At 38.8% G+C, this 26,975-nt stretch overlaps 1 protein-coding gene and 2 long non-coding RNA genes across 3 annotated transcripts in view; 2 read left to right on the top strand and 1 right to left on the bottom strand.

Annotated features, from left to right (window-relative positions):
• The window catches only part of LOC115941229 (uncharacterized), a 54,072-nt gene extending 31,287 nt beyond the window's left edge, over positions 1–22,785 (bottom strand). The window contains exons 1-3 of the long non-coding RNA XR_004075995.2: positions 22,506–22,785; positions 19,644–19,729; positions 18,033–18,143 (exon numbers count right to left, since the gene is read on the bottom strand). This is a non-coding gene — a long non-coding RNA (uncharacterized LOC115941229). The remainder of the gene's footprint in view (positions 1–18,032; positions 18,144–19,643; positions 19,730–22,505) is intronic.
• Positions 1–26,975, top strand: part of LOC145723659 (uncharacterized) — a 44,014-nt gene that overhangs the window by 849 nt on the left and 16,190 nt on the right. The gene's annotated exons all lie outside the window — the stretch shown is intronic.
• Positions 7,092–18,525, top strand: LYG2 (lysozyme g2). Its single transcript, XM_006734203.2, has 7 exons — positions 7,092–7,432; positions 7,579–7,684; positions 8,154–8,221; positions 13,094–13,234; positions 14,430–14,626; positions 15,621–15,759; positions 17,351–18,525. The coding sequence occupies exons 3-7, from the start codon at positions 8,179–8,181 to the stop codon at positions 17,467–17,469; spliced, it is 639 nt and encodes a 212-aa protein (XP_006734266.1). The 5' UTR covers positions 7,092–7,432; positions 7,579–7,684; positions 8,154–8,178; the 3' UTR covers positions 17,470–18,525.

Genomic DNA, 26,975 nt, shown 5'->3' on the forward strand with positions numbered 1-26,975 from the left:
ACCTTCTATTTCACAGGGGAATTAGGAATCATTAGATAACTCTCTGTTTTCTCCAATCGACTCTATAAATTGAACTGCATTACTATCTGATTTTGTCCTCTTTTCTTTCTTTTACAGTGGGAGAAGTGTTTCCATCCATACCTCAGGCTAATCTCTATTCCTAGGCTTTTGAACTCATGCCTTTAACCTTACTGGATCACATAATGCTTCCATTTCCATATCCTGAATATCTTCTACAACACTTAAATATTTCAAGTCATTCCCAGGATAAACCATAACAAAGTGGCCTTGATCCAAGCCTTCCTCCAGATACTGCCCTAGCTCTTCTCTCCAAGACAGGTATAGGAACAACTGTGGCACATTAAAAAAAAAAATCAGACTTCTCTGTTCTCCTTTTCAAACAAATCTATTCCTAGACACAGTTGAATTGTCCAGAGGTGGGAACTTGACCCAATCTAGGTTATTTGGAGTTCTTCCCTAATTTTTTGTTTATTAATCTGGGTATTATTCTATTATATGGCTATACCATGATTGTAAATCCATTCCCCTGTTGGTGAATTTTTGGAATGTTTCCAGTACTTGGGTTATTGTCAATAAAGCTACTATGAACATTCTTGTACAAGTCTTTTGGGAGGCATTTATTTCCATTTCTCTTAGATAAATACCCAGGAATGGAATTGCTGGGTAATATGTTAGATGTATGTGTAGGAGCCAAGAGCAGACCACCCCAAATGTGCCACTTTGGCATATTAATGAATTAAAATTAAAGTTAGTTAAAAGGAGCCAGTGCAAGAACATTCTGGTCCCCCTTTGTCTCCAGAAAGCAGAAATCTCCCATGTGAAAGGTACCCTCCCTGTACCAAGAGGTAAAGAGACATCCTTATCAACAGAGATAGGGAATTCAGGCCAAGAAGGCTGAATCAACAAACCTTGTACTTTTTACAAATTTACTACCCCAGCCCAAATTCTGTTCAGAATTCGTACTAACTGAAGCTCCTGAACATAAGTTATCTTTGTCCTGTCAATTCCTCACAAAATTATTGTCTCTTTGTCTAAAAAATATAAAAACTGCCTGCCTTTGTCATTCTTTAGGTCTCAATTTCATTATTGGGCCTCCTTGTACAAATAATTAAACTTTTTTTTTTCTTCTGTTAATATGTCTCATGTCAATTTAATTCTTAGACTAGCTGGAAGAACTCTGAAGGATGCTGAAAAAATTTTCCTCCCCAACATATGTTTAACTTTATACAAAACTGCTAAACAGTTCTCCAAAGCAATTATACCATTTCACATTCTAACCAGGCATGTACAAGAGTTCCATTTACTTCATATTTCCACCAATATTTGATATAACCACTCTTTGATGTTAGCCTTTTTAAAGAGTGTGAAATGCTCTCTCACTGTGGTTTTAATTTGTATTTTCCTGATGACTAATGATGTTGAGCACTTGTTCATGAGCTTTTTGACCACTTGTATATCTTCTTTTCTGAACTGTTAGTCAAATATTTGACACTGGAAGACCTTGTACCTTCAGCAGGGTATGGTATTTTGTTTACCATAGAGTAGGTTAAACTCAAGACAAGAAAAGAAAAGCACTCAGCAGTTCAAGCCAGGCATTGAAATATCTTGAGGTTAAATTGAGCTTTTTAGTGAAATTTTGTGAAAGGGCTCCCCTTCTGCCTTCCCACCAACCATTGTTTTCAAAGTACCTCTGCCATATATTCTTGGGCAGCCCCTTCATTCTGCAGTTTCTAAGCTGTGCAGTGGGTGTTTAGGCTACGTGTGACTGTTTCTGATATTGTCATTCCTCCAGTCCCACCAGGCAGGATGCAGAGTCCCAGCAATAGCCTTTGTTTGTCTTGCCATATGTCCTTCCTGGCTGAAGTGAAGCTTCACTTGTTACTTCCTGTCCTATAAGTCAACTCTTCATTATGTTTCCTGGTGTCCCATGGACAAATAAACAAACAAATGAATAAATCAACAAGAAGCCAAACCATCAGGATTTGTGTGCAACACCATCATAGTAATAACTGACATGTATATGAAGCATTGCAGTTTATAACATGTTTTCATACATATAATTTATTTTTATCTTCAAAACAGTCATGGGGCATCATTATCATCTCCATTTTACAGATGAGGCAAACTAAGGCTCAGAGAGGTTAAATGAGCTGCCCATGGTAATCATCCTTGGTTGTTCTTGAGAAAGGAGAGCTGAGACTGGGATTCCCAAATGGCAACATGGTGGAGGCAACCCAGTCTCTAAAACCACAGACCAGTGCTGGGAGGGAGGTAGATAGGGATGAGGAAGGAAAGAGGACCAAGCGAGCTTGAGATACTGGGCTCTTTTAACTCCCAAGGGTGCTGACCTAGGCTAGCTCAGGGCACAAGTGCAACTCTCTCTGTGATGTGTTCTGAGGAGTCCTTCAAGGAATTCCAACCAAAATCTACTTCCTTGGGCATGCACAGTGCCTTAGATTCCATCATCATTCCTCTCCTGTTAATTAGGACAGTACTTCTTAAACTTTTCCACTGAAACTCTCAATGGCATAGGCATATAAAGGTTACCCCGGGTGGGTGGTGGTTTGGAACAGAGTTCCAAGTGGGAGCTGAAAGAGAAACCTTTCTGAATCTGATGTTTTATCTTAAAAATTAATGCAGATTTCACATTTTTTTCCACAGTAAAGGTGTGTATTTTTAAAATGCATGTATTTTATTATAAAAATAATTATCCTTTTGCAAAGAGGTGTGTGTGTGTGTATGTGTGTGTGTGTGTGATGGCTATCCTCTGGTTTCTGCATCCCTGTGGCAGACTGACTCATTTCTCACTTTGAAAAAACAAGACTTCAGGTATTGAAAACCCTGGTTAAAATTTAAAATTAAATTGTACCTGAAAATGAGATTACTTTATGTTTCTGTCATTAATTAATATAACTCTGTTATCAGATTAACCTAAGGGGGAGCAGGACATTGGGTTAGGAAGTAGAGAGGCAGCAGAAAGAAAAGTTAAAAATTCTGTGGAATTGCCAGAGCATTTGAGTCCTGTCTTGGGCTTCAACATCACAGTGATAGGCATTGTGACAGGAATAATGATTCCCCAGACTGTGATCCCCACCTAACCCCAAACTATGAGCAACAGTAATCCGAACCGGGATCTAAAAGTCTCCTGACAGTTATGACAGAAAGAATCTTGATTTTTCAATATACTGTATTTTTCAGCCCTTTACATTATTTTGGGCAATTCTGAGGCTACTCTTGACATATGCAAAGTTAAAACTTTCATTGGCCTTACTCATATCTTCTGTGACTCACTCAACCTGACAGGGAAATTTGTAACTATGGCTGAGACCAACAAATAAGCAAGCAAGCAAACAAACAACACCTCTTTCTTACTGCCCTTGTCAATATGAAAATTGTTGAGGATCAGGATCCTGAATTTAAGTTCTGGGCCTACATATGATAAAGTTCTACTACTTGTCAGTTACAAGATAGAGAAGAAAATTTATTTTGAAATCCACCCTAAAACACAGGATGACTTGCATGGCATTTGTGATTTTGATAAGAACTAAAATGCAGTCCAAGTTTCCCTGAAAAACAGTAAAAAGTGTAATATAGACTTAATCCATATTTAAGCCTCTCTGTTCGACCTCCCACATTTATTCCCTCTTCTGGATCCAGTAGATTGTTGGAGCCAGACCGAGGGCTTGGAGATCATCTGCTGTCATCCAGGTTTTTTACTCTATAAGTGGGAAAATGATGTCTAGACTGCTGACCTACCCAAGGGCCCTCAGCTGGTTAGGGGCAGATCTGAGACTGCAAGCTGGATCTCTAGCCTTCCGGGCCAGGGCTCTTCTTGCCACACCCTGCTTTTGTGAGACTGATGGAAAGCAAGTTGTTTTTGTGGAAGCTACGTACATTTTGGCTTAAGGTCTCTTGCTGAGGTCATTTAGATGTTAGAGATGATTGGAGTCCTCACCCTTAGGGCCAGGAACCACAACTATATTACCAGAGTATTACTATCTTGAAAAGTCTTGGAGGTAGACAACTGTTTGGGAGGTTGCAGGAAGTCAGGGGACTGGTTCCAGGGTGTCATTTGTATAGGAAGAACATTTTTTTTAAGACGTATTTGTTTATTTTTGAGAGAGAGAGAAGGAAGGGCAGAGGAAGAGGGAGAAAGAATCTCAAGCAGACCCCGGGCTAAGTGTGGGGACTGAGTGTGGAGGCTGATATGGGGCTCGATCCCACGACCCCAAGATCTCGACCTGAGCTGAAACCAAGAGTCAGATGCTTAACGGACTCCACCCAGGTGCCCCAAAGACATTCTAAAAAAAGATTTTATTTATTCATTTAGAGAGACAGAGAAGTGCACCTGGGTGGCTGAGTTGGTTAAGCATCTGCCTTTGGCTCAGGTCATGATCCCAGGGCCCTGGGCTGGAGTCTACATCAGGCTCCCTGCTCAGTGGGGAGTCTGCTTATACTACTGCCCCTCCCCACTGCTCATGCTCTCTGTCTCTCAAATAAATAACATCTTAAAATAATAATAATAATTATTATAATTTTTGTTTTTTTAAATTAACATATATTATTTGTTTCAGGGGTACAGGTCTGTGATTCATCAGTCTTACACAATTCACAGTGCTCACCATAGCACATACCCTCCCCAATGTCCATCACCCAGCCAATAATAATAATTTTTTAAAAATAGAGAGAGATTGAGAGTGAGAGGGAGAGCATGAGCAAGGGGGTGGCTGAGGGAGAGGGAGAGAGAGAATGCCAAGCAGACTCCATGCCAAGTGAAGAGTCTGATGCCAGTCTTGATCCAATGACCCTGAGATCATGACAAGAGCCAAAATCAAGAGTCGGACGCTCAACAGACAGAGCCACCCAGGTGCCCTGAGAAAAGATGTTCTTTGCATATAGATCATATTGTTACTTTGGGAAAACAGGGGGGCTGAGGGAGATTATAGCAGATGACTGGTCCCTTCAAGCTCCTCCTGGCACCATCAGTACAACTCACATGCATAGTCAATGTTAGCACCCTTGGGAAGAGATGGGGAATTATTCATTCAGTAAATTACTTTTCAATGTCAACATTTTTCTCAGACCCTTACATGATAGCATCCACACTTAACCATCCATTGGGTTTTCGATTATTAATTAAAAGTTAGGCTTTAGAGTGCAACAAACCTGGGTGCAGACCTAGCCCATGCCTTTACTACTGTTCTGCCAGGCCTTCTATAGAAACTCAATGCATGTTATTGGTGAAGATATAAAGTGACAAAAAGGCACTGTGGATTCAGTTGACTCATATTTGTATTTAAAAATTACAACAGCATCGGAGTGCCTGGGTGGTTCAGCTGGTGAAGTGTCCGACTCTTGATTTCAGCTCAGGTCATGATCTCAGGGTCGTGAGATCGAGTTCTGCATTGGGACTCTGCTAGGCATGGAGCCTACTTAAGATTTTCTCTCTCTTCCTCTGCCTTCCTCACCCTTCTCTCTCTCTCCCTCTAAAAAAAAAAAAATGACAACAGCATCTACAAACAAATGACAGCTAAATATCTACAACTGGAATGATTTATTCAGACCACAGATGATGCTTTGTGTGCAAACTGACTGATTTGAACCCGTTGTAATAATTACTCTGCAGGGTCATTGGTCCATAGCATTAGTACCTTGGACATAATGGAAGAGCATGGATTTTGGAATCTTACAGACCTGGGCTCAAATCCCAGCTTTGTCATGTCCTGACTGTGCCATCTTTGACAAGTTGCTTAACTTTTCTGAGTCTCAGTTTCCTCATCTCTAAAATAGGGATAATACCTACTTTACAGAGCTGTTAGAGGATTGGATGATATAATGTACATAGGAACCTGGGGTATGATGGGTGTCAAATAAATGTTTATTTGTATTCTCACAATTTGAACAAAGCTTAATAATCCACATCAGTTTGAAAGCATTTATTTAAATTGCAGAGGGCCTGGACATGAAGAGCTTCATACCTAGAAGGACTTGTAGCCCCACTATATGAAAACAGGGAGAAGAATAAAATAGGTTTCACATTTAATAGTACTTTCAATGTTTTGTTTTTACTTTTGTTCTCTAGGAGCATCTAGAGACAGCTTCAGCCTCTACCTAGAATCCTTTACATAACTTTTCCTTCTTCCTCTACTCCTTCATCTTCCTTTCTTCTTTCTCCCACCTTGTCCTGCACTGGTGGGGTGGAGGGGGGGCATGAGCACATCAGTGCAATGTTCCACTGTCACTGGTGATGGCTCATGTGTTCCTGAGGGCCATGTTGGAGAAGCTGGACCCATGCAAAACCCCTTATTAAAGAGTGGCCCTGACTGCAAGCATTGATGGTGCTGGTAGAGCCAGCCCCAGCCCTGAATCATTTTCATGATAGTCAAGGCAGGGATTATCATTGGTTCAGAATATCCCCGCCCTTCTTCCCTGGAACGGAAGGCTGGAGGCCACTTAAAGGGAAGTCTCTTCTACAAACAGGCAGGGCAGAAGTGAATGCAATGAGGTAGTGCAGAGATCAGCTTCGTGAGGGCATGATCTCCTAGAAGTTGTGGTTTATTCATTGCCAGGGAGCCTGGCAAGTTGACTCAGGGCCTTCATCTTCACCATCTCCTGCTCAGTCTCTCTCACACCTGTGCTCACCTTGTGGATTTATGGAAGGATTGTGTACAGTGTCTTAGAAACTTCTCACACTTGTGGAAGGACCTGTGTCAGTCTTCCTCCCCTTTGGAAAATGTGCTTTGCCTATTTCAAGAATGTCCCTTCCATTTCCTATTTCCAGGGCTGCACAATATGCTTTATCTCTTCTTTTGGACATAATTGTGAAGAAAGATACTCCGTCCTTGAAAAAATTTTCATCCCTGGCCAAATCTTTTTTTCCCATTTCCTCAGATAGTTTGGGAAACTGGCACTCATATTGCTGCTCTCTGGCTTTGTACTGATCTCCCAGAGCAGGTAGCCACTCTTGGCTCTGTTTGTCAGAGTTGAATTGGAGCAAGAAGCCATGTGACATATTGGTATGCAGATCATGTGACAATGGAATGAGAAACAAAGAGCAGGAGGCTCAGCCTTCAGGCAAACGACCAATATAGGAATGAGAGCTGCTAGTATTTCCTGTTTATCTTTTTAATGCTAATTATCTGTTTCTTGTTCTCAAATTTAGCAGTTGTTGACCTAGCTCAATTTTAGATGCCCAGAAACTATCCTCCAAATATATGCCTCCAATATAACTTGGGGGTTCATTAGATTAATTAATTAATAGTGGTTAATAAATGCTTTGAAATCTTTTTATTAAAAGGGCCACCTAAGTACAAAGTGTTATTATAATCAGGTCTAATGAGGTCAGTGATTTAAAGAGAGGGTTTCAAACCATATATAAAGCCCCTCCAATGATCAGTGATACAGGATGAAGGTAAGAAGAGGCAGGTGATTCTACAGGCTGGTGTTTAGAACCTCCTCCACAGTGGCAGAGCCACACTGAAGTTTGCTTGGATTGAAGCCAGGTAATCATAGATCTACCAACTAATGGATTCTCAAATTGTTTAACTTGTCTTTTAGGACAAAGGCCACTGCTTTGTTAAAGTCTGGCGTGCAGGGTAGTGCTGAAGACGGGGGACTTTCCTAAACCGAGAGGAGAGATTTGCTCTGCAAGTTCACAAACCAGGTTAGTGCTCACCTTCTTGTATCTTGTAGAACACTTAAGCTGTCTTTTGAATGAAACCAAAAATTGAATGTACGGAGCACAGCAAACCTCTTCTGAGTCATGATCTCTAATGCTCCTCTCAGTGGCTTCTTTTGGTTTTCTAAGGAGACTATAGTCAAAGAATGGGAACAAAATTATGATATGAGCAACCTTGGAGACAGGATGGGAGTGTGTGTGTTGGCCTAACATATTTAAGATATTTATAGGCTCATGTCAATATGAAATTGGATTAAAATGAGTTGGGAGATTATACTTAGGAAAGAGTGATCCAATGAACCATAATACCGAGCCTATGAGAATAAAATCGTGGAACTGGCAAAAAAAGTATTATACTGGAAATGATTCTAAATTTTCTTTTAATTAAAACAAATTTCCTTCAGAAAACTTTCAAGTTTTAAAATTAACCAGTTTCTCTTTCAAATCATAATAGGTGCTGTAGGATAAGATTCACAACCATGCTATCCTCTATCCTGTTTTGGGGACTTATTGCCCTCATTGGTAAGTCATCGACTGACATTTAGCATCTTCTGTAGGGTGTCCACAAAAACATGTAGCATAGTCATGAATCAGAAAAAGCAATGATTACATGTAATGGAGGGGTGGGTTCTCCTTCTAATCAGCCTGGCCATCAGTCAACTGCTTACATCTATAATTAACAGTGTATTCTGCTTGCCAAGTAGGTGAAGGCACTGTCAGTGGGAATTTATGGAACAGTGCCTTGGGAGGCAAGACATATGAAGATAAAATTATTAATACCAGGCAGTAAATAAGAGTTAAATGAATATAGACAGAAAAAGACACTAGTCTGGGAAGAGTTCAGGATAAACAGTTCACATCTAGTCAGGATGTTGAGACCAGAAAGGCTTTCTGGGAGGATGTTATACTTGAAGAATGTTTGGTGTTATTTGATAAGAGAAGAAAAGAGTCTGCTGTATGGGTAGAATGGCTTTAGTATAGGGAGGCAGAAATGGATGAAAAGTGTTGGGAGTACAGTAAACAGATCAGTGAGACCAGAACAGAAGTGAGGATTTCTGAGGGGAAGGATAGAAAGGTAGGCTGGTGAGATGGTTAGGGACTTTGAATAAGAAAAGATTGAAAATTTGGCTTAGGAAAAATGAAAAGCAACTGTAAACAATGTTCAGGTTGTCTTTATGAACAGGGTGAAGATTGAGAAGAAAGTATTTCTGAAATGTTTAATTCTAAATTTGAAAAAGTGAAGCTACAGAAAAGTGATAATTTCCGATTATTTATGTGGTCAAAGGCAGGGGAACATAGTTTTAAATTTTTATTCTTTCTTTAATTTCCAGGTGGGAGCAGAATTATATAGCCAGTGGACTAATTATGAGCTACCCTACTAGCTATGTTTAATTGAAAGGTGACTATAATTAAGAAGGGCCTGTGTGTTTATGATGTCAACACAAGTAGTGTAAAGTCCATGGTCATATTCTAATCCCCTTAAAGCAAACTTAGGTATGCATGAGTCTGCTGGGAATCTTGGTTAAAGTGCAGATTCTTTGACCTTATACCTAAAGACTCTGATTCAACAGACCTAGTATGAGGAGCCCAGAAATAGGTATTTTTAATAGGCATCCAGATAACTTTGATACCTGTGAGCATAGCGAAGGCTGGCTCTCCAGTAAAAAGAAATTGAAACTTTTGACATATGGACACTTGATCCAGATAACTTAGATTATTCCTTTACTTCTCATTCATCCATCCATCCATCCATCCATCCATCCATCCATCCATCCATTATCCATTCACAAATATTTATTGAATGTCCACTTTGTGCCAGGCATTGTTCTAGGTGCTGAGGAGGAGATAGCAAAGGGAAAAAAATGTTCTAGTGAGAGGAATAGGAAAAAAGAGAGGAAGAAATAAAAGGAAGGAAGGAAGGAAGACATGTCAGGTGGTGATAGGTGATATAAATAAAATAATATAAGGTAATGGGTGATAAGGAATGAGGCATGAGTGTGTTGCCTTTTTAATATAAGTAGAAAAAAAGGCTCTTTAATAAGTTAATTAAAAATTGTTGTAGAATGTTTCAAACACATAAAATGGGGGAGGGAATAGTGTAATTAACTCCCGTGTACCATCATCAAGCATCTATGGTTTTCAACACTTTGCTATTCTTATTTTATCTATTCCTCACGTCTGCATTTTTGGGGAGGATCGGAGGTTAGAATATTGTAAAGCAACCCAAAAGATCAAAACATTTTACCTATAAATGTTTTAGAATGTGTCTAAAATGTACAAGGACCAGCTCTGGCATAAGAAGATGTTCCTGGCTCACCTTAAACATTTCCTGCCCCAGACCAGGAATGAGACCTTTTTCTGAGGAGCACTGGTTCCTCTGAGTGGGAAATAGTATTTAGAGACCACAATATGAGCATCAGGGGTCCTCCATTGCTATGGGGTGTTATTCCTTCCAGGTCTTTTCAGTGGAGAGAACTTAGAAAGTATATATTTTTTTTAAAAAAAGAAAAACAATTATGCATTCATACTGATATTTCACATTAATATTTTTGAATACAAAGGATTTCTAAAAATCCTGACTCCTAATAACATTAACATGATACTTATTTATATATAATAGTTTCAAAATAACTATGGCAGTATTACCAACCAACAGTGATCCTGTGCATATAGTTTAAGATTTTCTTATGATTCTTTATGTTCATAGGATGTATTCCACTAGTGGTGTATGCTTACATTGACTTGTTTTTAAGTAACTAGAAATAATTCTCTTCTATGTATTAATTAAGTTTTCAATTTGATATAATTTGTCTCTCACTTTTTAGGATTTTTTTTTCTATTTAATTTTTTTAAATTATAGAAACATGTACATGGCTCCAAAATAAAAACTATAAAAAAGGTACATTTAGAGAAGTCTAGCCTCTATCCCTGTCCCTTTTACCTCTTCTTACCTTGCCCCATAACAAACAATTTTTATTAGTTTTTGGTTCATCCTTGTATTGTTTCTTTTGAATATATAAAGAAATCTCTCACACACACAAACACACACTATCATATTCTCTCCCTTTTTCAAACAAATACAATTCCATAACTACTACTCTGTACCTGGAGATAATGTTATAGAATCATATAGAGTTCTTCCTTTTTGCAGCTGCATAGTAATCTGTTGTGTGGAAGGGGCTTAGCTTACTCAGTCCCTATGTGAATGATACTTGCATTGTTCCCAGATCTTTGCTGTTATAAATAGTGCTGAAACAACAGCCTATTGCAAAATCTCCTTCCACAGCAATGTATAAGACTGCCTATTCCCCCACCATCTCATTGTCAGAATACATTGTCAAACTTTTGGATTCTTGCCAATTAAATAGGTAAAAAATAGTGTCTCAGTGATGTTTTAATATGGCATTCTCTTTTGAGTGTGGTTGAGCACCTTTTTATACATTTAAGGATTTTTTCTTTTTTTTTGTTTATGAACTGTTTATTCATATCTTTTGCTGATAGGGTGGTATTTGAACAGAGTCCTGAAGGCAGTGAGGCAGCAAATCATGTAGATACCTGGAGAAATAGCATTCTATGCAAAAGGATCTGTAAATATAAAGGCCTTGAGCTAGGAACCTGCCTGAGATGTTGAAGGATAAGCAAGGAGAAGAATGTGACTGGAGAAGAGTGAGGGAAGGGAAGGAGAAGTCAGAAAGTGAGCAGAGGCCAGATCAGGTAGGGCTTGAAGGCCACAACAGAATGATTGGAAAGCCACTGGAAGGTTGATCCCATGATCCCATGCATGTTTCCACAAACCAGTCTGGCTGCTGGGGGATAGACTGCAAGGGTGGAGGAAGGAGGTCAGCTAGGAGGCTGTTACAATAATCAAGATGAGCAATGGTGGTAGTTTGGACCCTGGTGGTAGCAAAGGTGGTGAAAAGTGGTCAGATTCTGGGTATATGTTGTCAGTCTGCACCCTCACTCACAGCTTCTACGCTTCTATCTTACATATGATCTGTGTCCTGGAAATCCATCCATTCATTCACTCATGTATATTTCCTACACATATTGTAGGCTCAAGATTCTATGCTGAGGGCCATGAAGAGTGCCAATGCCATGCTCTTTGCATCACATGGAAATCCATACTGCTTAGGGAAGCTTAATGGCTTTGCTGGTTTCTACTGGTTTTGTTATCTAAATAGGCTTTCTAAGTATTATGAATTTACTTGATAGTTTCACTGTCTGACTTCCTGATGCATTTACAATAGCTTTTTTTTTTTTTCCCTGTTTGTAGTTGGGAGAGGGTAGATTGTGCCTGTATTTTTATTTGTTTTGATGAGTTTTGCTTTTTAAAAAAGTTAGTCTTTAGAGTTGCTTTGTTTTCCTTTTAAAATATATATTTATAAGGAATAGTTCCATTGGTTGTGTGCCTAATTCTAAGAGAGTCTCTTTATACTGTCAAGTTCATCAGAATTAGACCTATAGTGAATGGGGAAAATCCATCTCTCTATTAAAAAATACCATTTACAACACTAAGTGAAACAACATAGTTTTTTACGTCAAATGTTTTAACAAATATAATTTCTTATGACAAGTATTTGTAGTCTTAAGATATAAGTCAACAGTCCTAGGAACTATTAGAGCAAACTTTTCAACTTACACCAAAGCTCTTTATCTCTTTTAGTAAATAGACTTGGACAGTAAGTCACTTCATAATGACAAAATAAAAAATAAGAATAGGATTTAACTTAAGTTTTTATGGTAAGTTGAATTTTATTTCCAATTTTACTAATTATACTTAGAAATTCAACCTCACAGAAACATGATATAAAATGGATATTTTAAGTTAATGGTACCCTTCTTTTTTATCTTAAGTGGTATTGGTACCCTTCTTTCTTATTTTCTTAAACGAAGGCAATTTGTTAATCCAGATGTTTACATCCCCAGAAGTATTTGTGTCAGAAGTGTCTTAAAATTTCTCTCAAAGTTCCTGCTTAAAACTCTATTGGCAATTTTAATTCTGATCAAGATTGCAGCAAGTGTTTTTGAGACCTATAAAAATTGATTTTCATAATACTTTGTACAATGTTTAGAATTAACTACTTCATTAAAAGATTTTCAGGGGCACCGTGCTGGCTCAGTCAGGAGAGCATGTGACTTGATCTCCAGGTCATGAGTTTAAGTCCCACGTTGGGTGTGGAGACTACTTAAAAAAGTTTTTTTTTTAAGGTTGGAGTAAAATGGGACGGGGGAATCTTCTGTTCTGTTTTGTCTGATGAGTTATCCAAGGGGTCTTAGGGAGGGAATTGGGAAAGAGTAAGTCTATGGCTTCACCTTTGGTTTAGTAATGCTCATTATAGCGACTCGAGCAATATATCTTGCAGGCTTCATGAGAATTATCGTTCTCTCCCCCAGGCACTTCTAGGGGCTCGTACCCTTTCACTCACTCAATGAACCCTCACCTGCATCCCCGCCTGTACCATGGCTGCTACGGTGACATCATGACCATGGAGACCTCTGGTGCCGCCTGTGATATAACCAGGTTGATGAACTGTGGTAAGTGAAAAGCAAAGCAAACATTTGGCTTTCCCCCTTTCATCATTTTTATATTATTTTTTTAGGAAGTAGCTTAATTTTGAAAAGGTATAATTGCTGTTATAGCAATAAGATCAAAGTTAAAAATTAGAAGAAAGCAGAATCCTGACCAACTTAACAAACGACTTCTTTTAATTTCCCCCTATTCTTTTTTTTTTTTTTAAAGATTTTATTTATTTATTTGACAGAGAGACAGAGAGAGAGAACAAGTAGGCAGAGAGGCAGGCAGAGGGAGAGGGAGAAGCAGGCTCCCCGCTGAGCAGGGAGCCCGATGTGGGGGCTCGATCCCAGGACCCCGGGATCATGACCTGAGCCGAAGGCAGCCGCTTAACCGACTGAGCCACCCAGGCGCCCCTCCCCCTATTCTTTCCAAACCTTATCCATATGTGTTTATTTCTACATAATTAAATGATTGTTTACATAAAATATTAAATTCTGCCTTTGTTTTTTGTTTGTTGTTGTATTTACTTCATGTTACAGCATGAGCATTTAGGCGAGCCTCTTGTTCTTTGTACATCCTCTCTTTTGTAATCCTGTTCCAAAGTCTTCTTCATGTTATCCCAGCATTAGAATGTCAGCGCTGGAAGCAACTACAAGGTCAATCTAATCCCACCTCCCCAATTTATAGATCTGAAAACTGAGGCTCAGCAAGAAGAGACTTCTCATGGGCCTGGAACTAGGTAGTAGCAGAACCAGACTCAAATTTAGGTTGGCTGACTTCTAGTCCAAGAGTCTTCCCAAGGCACCAATGTGGCAGGTAACAGAAGAACAAGAAAGAGAGCAGAAGTGGTACTGCTTGGGGTTGTGGACCTTTCTGGGTTTATGCAATTAGAGATTAAAAACAATGTCCTAGAATAGTTGTCCCAAGCTTTGGGCTGTGGTTGGGGGCTATGACTGACTTATTAAACTTTGGAAGGGCGCCTGGGTGGCTCAGATGGTTAAGCGTCTGCCTTCGGCTCAGGTCATGATCCCAGGGTCCTGGGATCGAGTCCCGCATCGGGCTCTCTGCTCCTTGGGAGCCTGCTTCTCCCTCTGCCTCTCTCTCTCTCTCTGTCTCTCATGAATAAATAAATAAAAATCTTTAAAAAAAAAAAAAAAAAAACTTTGGAAAAGGGTTCTCTTCTGGAGTAAACAGTTTTGTTTTCTTTTGACTTAGGGATCCGTGGTTCTGAAATGTTTGCTGAGATGGATTTGAGGGCCTTAAAAACTTACCAGATTCTGATCAAAGAAGTTGGGCTGAGGTATTGTGTGGACCCTGCTCTCATTGCAGCCATCATCTCGAGAGAAAGCCATGGTGGAGCTGTCCTGCAAGATGGCTGGGACTACACGGGACTTAAATTTGGCTTGATGCAGGTACTTGGCAAGAAACTTTCAGTCAGCCCCACTTCATCCTTCCTTATGGAAGCTCAACCCAAACTAGATGTCCATTTGTAGTACTTCCAGGCTTCAAAACACCCTGGAATTTCAGCATAATTTGTACTTCTGTATTTCTGAAACACATCTCTGGTATTTCTTTCCAGATTTATCAGTTTTTGGATATCTTCAGAAAAAGTATCTTATGAGTTTTATAACTACAATTTGCAATTAATAATATGCAATGCACTTAAATTGAGAAAATCTTATAAAGGGCACTATTAGAAGTGTCCATTTGGGGCCCATAAAGTAGTGAATTTTATCCATGTAGATCAAAACACTATAATTAAACTCTACTTGAATCAAATGGTTCTTTAGGCAAATTGGAGGAAGGGGATCCAAATTATCTGGATGTTTGCAACCAGTCATTATTTTAAATTGTCTGTAGAGAGCTAAGCTTCAGACTGTCCCAATTAGAAACAAATTTTTATGTTTGACTGCAAATGTCTAGTCACTGAATGCTAATTATTTGTTTTGAAACAACTTTTTCATAAATTTATTTATATTTGAGAGTTTAACAAAAACTATGCCACTTCCACACCTCCCAAATCATACTTTGTTTCTCTCTCTTTTCTTTTTTTTTTTTAAGATTTTTATTTATTTATTTACAGAGAGAGACCCAGCGAGAGAGGGAACACAAGCAGGGGGAGTGGGAGAGGGAAAAGCAGGCTCCCAAGGAGCAGGGAGCCCGATATGGGGCTCGATCCCAGGACCCTGGGATCATGACCTGAGCTGAAGGCAGACGCTTAATGACTGAGCCACCCAGGTGCCCCTCTCTCTTTTCTGTGAGAGAAAGTAGAATTGATTCTGTGGAGATAAAGTAAGGGGGCCGAGGCCAGTGGCTGTATACTTGAGCACAAGGAAGAGAAATTGGGAATAGTAGAAAAATGTGTTGCTTTATCCAGATGCCGACATTATTATCTGATTTTTGTAGCTTGATAAAAAAATTTATCACCCTGTTGGTACCTGGGACAGCAAAGAACACCTTTTGCAGGCTGTTGGGATTCTAACAGACAAAATTAAGGCAATCCAGAAAAAATTCCCCATGTGGAGTGTGGCTCAACACCTCAAAGGTAGGCCATGTTTGTGGAGCTTTGTTTAAAAGATCAGCGAGTGAGACCCCTGAAGGCCAGATGTGCCCCGGGGCCTCTCTGGGAGCGTTCCCATGGGGTCAGCAATGGGTCTGGAAGGAGCTGCCAAAAGGATGCACTAGTGCTCTCTGAACCACTGAGTTACTTTGAGTGGTCTTGCTTCCCAACGTCCATTTCCCCTTCTGCCAAATGTTGGTGTTCTTATATCTCTCATTAGTTACTGAGCCACTAAGTGATGTCTTGAGAATTAATGCAAGAGTTTAAAAGAATGTTTGCCTTCCTCTGGTAGAATTTTCCTGATGTAAGAAACTTAACGACTTTCTTTGTTTGAACAAATGTTTACTCTGAACATTCTCAGCGACATCTGGGCTTTAGGTACCATATCCAAGGGAAGATCTCTGGTTGGCTGATCACAGACCTCCTCAAGTTCAGCATCTTCCAGACTGAATTAAGTCACTAGCCTCCCACCATAAACTTACTCTTTCTTCTGTTTTTCTGTCTCTTCTCTTTTTTTTGTCTCTGTGAAAGGCACCATATGTCTAGTCATTCCAGCCAGAAAACCAGAGTGTTTTCTTAGGTTCTCTGGTTCCTTCTGTTTTCACATCCAATCACAAGCAAGTCCTATCAAGTTTACCTCTTACAGACCCATGGTGTGCATAATACCTTTCTCCTCCCACACTTTAACATCCTTAATTTAGAATAAACAATTTCTGTTTTCTCTATTTCAAGGTCCCTGAAGTCAGGGATCATGACCAGGGGTGTTTTTCTCTATATATCAGAGCAAAGCAGTCATGTTAAACACATAAATAACTACTGAAGATTAAAATTTGGGGGTAAAATACACATATCCACTTGCATACACACACATATCCATACAAAGAAATGATTATGTCTTGTGTACCATTGTGTACCCTGCACTCAGTGTGGCACCCATCCACCTGGCACATAGTAGGTGCATAAAAACATTTATTGAATGACTGAATGAGGGATTGAATAAATGAGTAAATTCTTTTTTAAATGAGTAAGTTATTTAATGACTGGGAGAATGCCATAAACAGTCTCCGACTGAAGATTTGCTGGGGATCAAGTTTTGCCAGGCCTGGACTACATAAGAGGCAAATATGGCTTTTGCAGCAAGAAAGACAAGTCTCTTAAAAGGAGAGAGAAGGAAAAAAGTCTGGAATTTTCCCAGAGATTCTTGGGGTGGTTGAGCCTTTCAGGAGGGGAGGAAGGGGGAAGGAGAATCTGGGACTGCCTGCTTTGAAAAATTTGCCTGGAGGGCTTACATCCTGGGAATGCTCATATCTTATTTCTTTTTTTTTTTTTTTAAAGATTTTATTTATTTATTTGACAGAGACACAGCAAGAGAGGTAATACAAGCAGGGGGAGTGGGAGAGGGAGAAGCAGGCTTCCTGTGGAGCAGGGAGCCTGATGCAGGGTTCCATCCCAGGACCCTGGGATCATGACCTGAGCCAAAGGCAGATGCTTAATGACTGAGCCACCCAGGTGCCCTGCTCATATCTTATTTCTACTGAAAGTTAATATTTCAGTCTGAACCTCTGTTTCATTTCAGGTGGTCTCTCAGCCTTTAAGTCAGGAATCAATGCCATCGTCACCCTAACGGACATAGACAAAGATTTGGTCAATGATCTTCTCGCCCGAGCTAAATTCTATAAAAGACATGGCTTCTAGGCAAAGCTCTGTGGGTGGCCAGGTTGGCAGGTGTTCAGATGGCCCCTCTTTGAGAGTTTGATATGGATGTGTCATACCCAACACAAAGAAATGGTTGCAATTATGACAGAAAATTCAGTTTTCTTAATGCAAATAAGCATCCAAAAAAAAAAAGAAAGAAAGAAAAAGAAAAGGAATCCCACCCAGTTCATAATATGATTCCCATAAAATGTTCACAAACATATATGCACAATTATTTTGTAGTAAATGTGAATATCATGGTAAGTGACATCTATATATTTCAGTGAGGCCCTATTTTATTCCATGATTTCAATGCCTGCTGACCCCTGTTTTACCAGAATTGTTAACAAGAGAGCCTGGCCTGAGCCTTTGTCCTTTTCCAAGTATTTGTCCAAGCCACTAGGGCTTTGATTGTGAGATATGCTTAACTCATAAGCCAGTCAACCTGTGGGATGATGGAGAAACTAGGGATGGAATTCTAGCTTCACAAGTAACTGAGAGCTGACTGTGGTGAAGCTGTTCTTCTGAAAGTGCTATATGCCATGTCCCTGGCTCACACCAACCTTCTGTGTCTTCTTCCTCTTGTTTGCTGAAGATCCAGGGACTGGCTTCTTCTATTTTCAGGAATTTCTGCCACACACTTGTTCAAGAAGTCCACTCCTCACAAAACATGACTGAAGATAAGCATATAGGACCTGAGTGAGTTATGGTTCTTTAATTGCAAGCAAAAGTAACCAATTCTGGAAAATTTAAGGAATAAGAGGCAGTTACGAGAAGGCTATCAAAAGACTCATAGAAACAACAAGGTCAAGGACATGAAGAGAAACCAAATGACTTTGTGCAGCAGGAACCAGTTGACCATACTTGATAGCATCCTCACTGAATGAATGTATTAGCTCTCTCCTTGCATAAATGTACTCCAGAGACTTTTTCTTCCATCCTTTCATCATTCTGATTCACTTTCACAGTTTCAGGAGAGAGACTCTGATGAGCTTATCTTGGGTCATCTACATACCTACGCCTTGGCTACTCTGCTCTTTGGTCTTGTCCAGACTACCCACAATGGAAAAGAGTTCCCTAGAACGAAAAACCTGGTGCAGTTTGTGGCTTTACTACCATCCTCAGGAGAGGACACAAATAATAATGTTGGAGCATAAAACCCTCAAAGTCCCTGCTGACATGGCTCCTCCTTGGCTTTTAGCTTTTGGGGGGAATATTTGATAAAAGTTACCCCATTACTTTTCTTTCTGAGAAGGAATCAAAATTAAACCCACCTACCTCTGAGTGCCCCCGGAGAAAGCCGGGTAAACCTTCTCTGCCCAACAACATCTTAACCTAGCCTGAAGATTTGACTTAGGCAGAAATGGGACCCTGTGTTTCACTGGGCAGAGTCAATGGTCAGCTAGTATGGTAGCCCTGCAGAATACAGTCCAGCATCTCTTATAATTGGTTGAGGACCATACTGTACCAGTTGTTAAATATTTTGATATCCTCCCTGCTTGTAGGCAATCCAGAACGTTCACTTTACTTAAGAATGGTTTCTTCTGGGCTTTCCCCCACAAGCATGTACTCCACCTAACTGCCAGCCCCTTCAATGTCACTACTAAAGCAATAAAGCACATCTAGGTGAGATAATTTCCAAGTAACTTGAAAAACAAGAAATAGGATACTGACTTAGACTCTGAATTGATTCTCCCAGTATTCTCTTTATGACTTGGATACCAAGAGATGTTCTATAGGAGAGTCCATATTTAAGGTGTCTTAGTTTGATTCCCACAGAAACAGACCCTGAGACAAGGAGTCAGGTCCAGGTAGCTTATTTGAGATGTGCAGGGACTTGGTGATACAGGGAAGGGAAGAAAGCCAGCAAAATGTGTGTCATCAAACCAGCTACTGGGGTGGGCACTGGAGCTCAATCCTCCAAGCAAACATCAAGAAATGGTACAAACCACACAGTTCAGAATTATTCTACCCAGGGGATAAGGAGCTGGGGTATTTATACATCTACTTTTAAGAGCCATTGATTGAGGGATCTTCCTTTTGGGGGCTGGGGGAGGGCGTGTCACTTCTGTGCGCCTCTGCTCTATCATGCAAATAGGCAGCACACTTTTCTGCAGTTCCAAGGAAAAGAGACTGTAAGCACAGAAATGCAGATACTGGCAGTTGGAAATCACCTGAGAATCCTGGATCTGCTTCACAGAGGTTAGATACAGCTGGAGGCTGGGGATACCTTCCACCACTGCTTGCTTTCCTCTGTGACCTAACAACATAGTAAGAACAATATGGAAATAAATACAAGCCTCGTGATACCTCATGATTTCCATTATAAGCTTTTCCATAATCTATTAGAATTACTAATTAAATATGATAGAACTGCCTCAGTCTATTTTTCTAGTTGATACTGAGAACAATAGTCAAGATGTTAGACTCAAATGTGGCTCCACTAAATATTCTTTCAGTCATCCTCAGTTTTCTTTATATTTTTTTTGCCTGTGTCCTTTTCAGGGATAATGAATGGCTCTATGTTTGCATCCTAGTGTGTACAATGTCACTTCTTTTTGTTGTCTAAAAACCAAGCTCTCTCTGGAAAATGAAGAAAGACTGTCTTATAAATAGTTCTGAAAGCAACAACAACAACAAAATTACCATCCTTTCCTCTCTTGGCAATCAGCCTCACAGGACTTTAAGCATCAGTGCTGAGAACATTATTAGAGGTCACAGATATGGAAGCACTTCCTTCCCTTACTTCCTCTGCACTATGCTAAAGGAACATACATGACTAATGGCCCTAATAAGACCAACCTTGGGTATTGTGGAGACTGAAGGAAAAAGTATTTGAGAAATTACTAAGCAATCATTGGTGATGTTGTGGTGGCAGCATCCCCAGAAGGAGAGGCTTTGCAAGCGTGAGGGGGCGGGGGTCATGAGGACATAGGATTCCTGGGAAAGAGGGAGCTGTGAAAGTTAAAAGACTCTAAAGGTAAAGTGACTGCAATCCTCTTCCTTGCCTGCCCCATTGGGTGTAGCCTGTGAGGCAGCCCTTAGTTTGTCTGCCTGGTGAGTACAAAAGGGAGTGGAGTTATCTCTCAGTTACTTCTTTTTAGTTGCCATCTTGATGTTTATTTGTATTGAATTTAAAATCCACTCTTTATTTTTTGAAGATTTATTTATTTTAGAGAGAGGGCATGCATGCACATAAGTGGGAGGGGCAGAGGTAGAGGGAGAGGAAATCTCAAGCAGACTCACGCTGAGAGTGGAGCCCAACCTGGGGCTCAATCTCACAAACCCAGAGATCACAACCTGAACCAAAACGGAGAGTCAGACAACCAACTGCACGACCCAGGCACCCCTAAAATCCCCTCTTTAAAAAAAAAGCTTTCTTTAAATTGTGAAACAATACACATATGGAAGAGTTTGTGTAATAACAAAACTGTTTAGCAAAATAAACTATTAAAAAAAGACTAGTGACAGTATCAAAAAAGACTAGCCACAGAAGAGGAGAAGACATTTCAACAAATAAGCAAATATTTTATTATAGTCTAATGAATCAATCTATTCTCTTTTTTTTGGGACCCAAAGTGATATTTTAATTGGTTTTTATAAAGTTTTTAAATGATGTTTCATTAATATTTTATTCCAGGTCTCATGAAGAAAAAAAACCCCACTGGATATTCAAACCCTATAATTCATATTGTTAAATTATGCATTTATTGTCCTGCTTAATTTTTTTCCTAGATTTTTTTTTCAATTTTAGTAAAATACATAACACAAAATTTACCATTGTAACCATTTTTAAGTGTACAGTTCAGTGGCATTAAATACATTCATAATGTTGTGCAATCATTACCACCATCCATTTCCGTAACTCACATCATCTCATAAAACCTATACTCTATAGTTATACTAACTATAAACAATAACCCCCAACCTGCCCAGCCCCTGGCAATTACTATCCTGCTTTCTGTCTCCGTGATTTTAACTATTCTAAGTATCTTATATAAATATTACCTTATTCTTAATAACTCTCGTGCCCCATTTAAGGAATATTTTCCATCATCAGATTGTGAAGATAATTCTCTTACGTTACTTCTAAATGCCTTACTGTTTTGTATTTCACATGTGGGTTTATAAAGCACTGGATTTTTGTGTGATTTAGAGATCCAATTTAAATGTTTTTCTGTGTGGATACCTAAAATTGTCTCAAAAACACTTATTGAAAAGATCATCTTTCCCTCACTGCCCTGCACTACCATTTCTATTTCTGATCTCTCTCTTCTGCTCATCATTTACTTATTTCTACCAAGAACAAACTATCTGAGTTAGTATAGCTTTATTGTGAGTCTTCATTCCTGGTAAAGCAAGTCCTCCAACCTTGTTTTTCTCCTTGCATTTTTATATAAATTTTACAATTAGCTTGTCAAATTCCACAAAAATAACTGTTAGGATTTTTTTTAATTAAAAAAATTTAGTTTTTAGAGAAGTTTTAGATTCACAAAAAAACTGAGCAGAAAAAGTACCAGAGTTTCCATATACTCCCCATCCCCACACATACACAGCCTCCCCCAGTATCGATATCCAACAGCACAGCGGTATATTTGTTATAATCAATGAACCTACATTGACACATCATTATCATCTGAAGTCCATAGTTTATATTAGGGTTCATTCTTGGTGTTGTACATTTTATGGGTTTTGACAAATGTATAAGGACATGTGCTCATCATTAGAGTATCATACAAAATAGTTTCATACAAAATGAAGAGTATCATACAAAATAGTTTCATTGCCCCTAAAACTCCTATTTATCCTCCCCTTGTCTTCCCCCAGCCACTGATCATTTTACTGTCTCAATAGTTTTGCCTTTTCCAGAATGTCTTAGAATCATACAGCGTGTAGTCTTTTCAGATTGGCTTCTTTCACTTAGTAATATATATTTAAGTTTCCTCCATATCTTTTCAAGGCTTTATAGCGCATTTCTTTTTAGCACTGAATAATATTGCATTATCTAAATGTACCACAATTTATTTTTCAATTACCTGCCGAAGATATCTTGTTGGCTCCCAATTTTTGGCAATTATGAATAAAGCTGCTATAAACATCTGTGTGCAGGTTTTTGTGTGGGCACAGTTTTCAATTCATCTGGATAAATACCAGGAACATGATTGCTGGATCACATGGAAAACATGGAAAGAGTATGTTAAGTTTTGTTAAGAAACTACCGAACTATCTTCTAAAGTGGCTGTACCATTTTTTCCCCATTAGCAATAAATGAGTTTTTGTTGCTCCACATCTTTGTCAGGATTTGGTATTGTCAGTGTTCTGTATTTGAGCCATTCTAGTAGGTATGTAGAGATCTTGTCATTTTAACTTGCAATTCCCTAATGTCATATGATGTTGGACATCTTTTCAGATGCTTACTTGCCATCATATATCTTCTTTGGTGAAGTGCCTATTAAGGTCTTAGACCCATCTTTTAATTAGGTTGTTTATTTTCCTGTTGTTGAGTTTTAAGAATTCTTTGTATATTTTGGATATTAGTCCTTTATCAGATGTATATTTTAAAAATATTTTCTCCCAGTCTGTGTTTTGTCTTGTCATTCTCTTGACACTATCTTTGACAGAGCAGAAGTTTTTAGTTTTAATGAAATCCAGCTTATCAATTTTTTCTTTCATGGATCGTGTCTTTGATGTTGTATTTAAAAAAGTCATCAACATACCTAGGGTCACATAGGTCTTCTCCAATGTTATCTTCTAAGAGTTTTAGTTTTGCATTTGTGTATAGATTCATTTGGACTTAATTTTTGTGAAGAGTGTAAGGTCTGTGTCTAGATACCCCCTCCTTTTTTGGGGGGGTGTGGATGTCCAATTGTTCCAGCACCATTTTTTGAAGACACGATCTTTGCTCCATCATATCGCCTTTGCTTCTTTGTCAAAGATCAGTTGACTATATTTATGTGTCTCTTCCTGGGTTCTCTGTTCTGTTCCATTGATCTATTTGTCTATTCTTTCTCAAATACCACACTGTCTTGCTTACTGTAGTTTTGTAGTAAGTCTTGAAACCAGGTAATATCAGTCCCTCCAACTTTTTTCTTTAATACTGAGTTGGCCATTCTGGGTCTCTGCCTCTCCATGTAAACTTTAGAATCAGTTTGTTGATATCCAACAAATAACTTGCTGGGATTTTGATTAGGATTACTTTGGATCTATAAATCAAGTTGAGAAGAACTGACATCTTGACAAATTGAGTCTTCCCATTGAAAAACATGAAATATCTCTTCACTGATTTAGTTCCTCTTTGTTTCCTTTCACCAGTGTTTTGTAGTTTTTCTCATAAAGATATTATAGATATTTTGTTAGATTTACACCTAAGTATTTAATTTTTGTGGGGTGCCAATGTAAATGGTATTGTCTTTTTAATTTCAAATTATACTTTGTTCATTGCTGGCATATAGGAAATTGATTGACTTTGGTATATTAATCTTGTATCCTGCAACCTTGGCTATAATTGCTAATTTATTTCAGGGAATTTTTAGTTGATATTTTTGGATATTCTACATAGACAACATGTCATCTGAGACAAAGACAGTTTTATTTCTTCCTTCACATTCTGTACACCTTTTATTTCCTTAGTTCATTAACTAAGACTTCCAGTACAATGTTGAAAAGCAATAGTGAAAGGGAACATCCTTGCCTGCTCCTGATCTTAGTGGGAAAGCTTTGAGTTTCTCACCATTAAGTATGTAGGTTTCTTGTGGCTGTTTTTTATCAAGTTGAGAAAGTTTCCCTCTATTCTTAGTTTGCCAAGAGTTTTTATTGTGATGTCTATTGGATTTTTTGGATGATTTTTCTGCATCTATCAATATGATCGTGTGGTTTTTCTTCTTTAACTTGTTGATGTGATGAATTACATTGATCAATTTTCAAATGTTGAACCAGCCTTGTGTACCTGGATAAATCCCACTTGGTCATGGTATACAATTATTTTTATACATTGTTGGATTTCACTTGCTAACATTTATCATTCTGAAAATCTGAAATTCTTAAGGGCCCTTAGGAATTATGCTAAATCTACTCTGCTTATGCTCTATAAATGGAATAACAAAGCCTGGGTGACAGTACATCTGTTTACAATACAGTTTACTGCATATTTTAAGCCCATGATTGAGACCTACTGCTCAGGGGGGAAAAAAAAAATTCCTTTCAAAATATTACTACTGGGGATCCTGGCTGGCTCAGTCAGCAGAGCATGTAACTCTTGATCTTGGGGTTGTGAGTTTGAACCCCACATTGGTTGTAGAGATTACTTAAAAATAAAATCTTAAAAAATCCCACAAAATATTGCTATTCATTGACAATGCACCTAGTTACTCAAGAAATGGGAATGCAAATTGGTTCAGCTACTATGGAAAACAGTATGGAGGTTCCTAAAAAAATTAAAAATAAAACTACCATAAATCCCACTTCTGGGGATATATCTAAAGGAAATGAAAGCACGATATCAAAGACATATGCACTCTTGTGTTCATTGCAGCATTAATCACAATAGTCAGGATAAGGAGACAACCTAAATATTTATCAACAGATGAATGGATAAAGAAGTTGTGGTGTGTATATATAATGGAATATTATTCAGCCATGAGGGGAAAAAAAAGGAAATCCTGACATTTGCAACAAGGATGGACCCTGAGGGTGTTATGTTAAGTGAGATAAGTCAGCCAGAGAAAGACAAATACTATCTTTCATATGTGAAATCTAAAAAAGCCAAACTTACAAAAACAGAGTGCAGCATGATGGTTACCAGAGACTGAGGGGTGGAGGAATTGGGGATACATTGTTTAAGGGTACAAACTGGGAGCCAGTAGATAAGTAAATTCTGAAGAACAAATGCACAGCATAGGAATTAGAGTCAACAATATTGTATTCTAAACTTCAAAGTTGCTTAGAGTTCTAGATCTTTATTGTTCCCACCACACACACACAAAATGATACTTATGTGACATGACGTAGGTGTTAGCTAATGCTACAGTGATAATCATATGACAATATACAATAGGTAATCATATGACAATATATAAATGTATCAAATCAACACATGGTATACCTTAAAGTTACACAATGTTATATGTCAATTACACTTCAATTTAAAAATTAAAAAACATTTAAAAACCTCAAGACAATCTACAAAATTTTATCCCTTACTTCACAGTAGTACCTAATCCAAATATTCTGTCATCACTTCTGCCTGAAGCCACTTGCTTTACTGTATTGGATCTTGCTCTGCCTTTTTCAGTGGACCTCTAGATCAGAAAAGTCAGTGCCTTCTTACCTTGACCTGCAGAGATCAACAATAAACCTGGACAGTCATGTCCCAGGGGTTCACTGAAGCCTCCTTCACTTTCTTCAGAGAACAAGGAAGCCTGCAAAAAAGATTCCATTTACTTCCCCTTAGAATTAACGGGAAAGAGACATAAACTTTCAAAAGATAACTTAAAATTTTGTGAAACCACAGTATGTGTGGGGCATGACCGATTCAGGGGATAAAATATTCTCTCCTGACTCACTAAAGACTATCTAAATGTACCTAGACCACTCACAAAATGACAGTTGAGAGGATTTCTAGCTTTAATTAGGTATTGCAGACCATGGATGCCAAATTTCTCTGATACTGTGATGCCCAAATATGAACCCAAATATGAACAGGTCTTCTGCAATCTGAAGAGGACTCTTCACTAGCCTCCTTCCCTGACTATCCCTAACTACAAAAAGCTCTTTCATTTATGTGTGTGTGAGTTATCTGAACAAGTCCATGAGGTTTTAACTCAATTTCACAGGAACTATCAAATCATCTCTCACTAAAGTCTCACCTCACCCTTAGTTTCAAAGGTTTGTTTTCTTTACCTTAGAGCAATAGCTGTCATTGAAAAACTTGATGCTTGCTGAACTAATTCTAAACTGCTTGCTTAAGCTCATAGTCTTGTTTGCAGTATAGACATTACGTCTGGCTAAGAAAACACAACACATTCCAGCCAGCCAATCAACATCTATTGAGATTCTGTTACTCTCCCTCTTGCATTACTATTTACCACTGCAACCCCCTGAATCCTGCCACTCTTTTGTCCCTGTCAGAAAGAGAGGAATCTTATGATAGTCCTACCCCAGTTAGGGAACTTTCTGACCTCACTCTCATTGAGAACATTGACCTATTATGATTTTATTTTAAAGATTTTATTTATTTATTTGACAGAGAGAGACACAGCGAGAGAGGGAACACAAGCAGAGGGAGTGGGGGAGGGAGAAGCAGACTTCCTGCCAAGCAGAAGCCTGATGCGGGGCTCAATCCCAGGACCCTGGGATCATGACCTGAGCCGAAGGCAGACGCTTAAGGACTGAGCCACCCAGGTGCCCCTTCACTTATTATGATTGGTTGATTGATCATACCTCAACCAAAACTGGAAGTTATTACACAAGATGTTATAACTAATGTAAGCTCTCCTTCAGAAAATAAT

Source organism: Leptonychotes weddellii, chromosome 10 (genome assembly GCF_054177405.1).
Source record: "Leptonychotes weddellii isolate Sample4059 chromosome 10, ASM5417740v2, whole genome shotgun sequence".
NCBI classification, from domain to species: domain Eukaryota; kingdom Metazoa; phylum Chordata; class Mammalia; order Carnivora; family Phocidae; genus Leptonychotes; species Leptonychotes weddellii.

What these genes read in the sequence shown, in the direction of transcription:
- LYG2 (XM_006734203.2), top strand. Translation starts at nt 8,179, where the DNA reads ATGCTATCCTCTATCCTGTTTTGGGGACTTATTGCCCTCATTG. An exon ending in GGGACTTATTGCCCTCATTG is followed by an intron (nt 8,222 to 13,093) that starts GTAAGTCATCGA and finishes TCTCTCCCCCAG; the next exon opens with GCACTTCTAGGGGCTCGTAC. An exon ending in TGTGGCTCAACACCTCAAAG is followed by an intron (nt 15,760 to 17,350) that starts GTAGGCCATGTT and finishes GTTTCATTTCAG; the next exon opens with GTGGTCTCTCAGCCTTTAAG.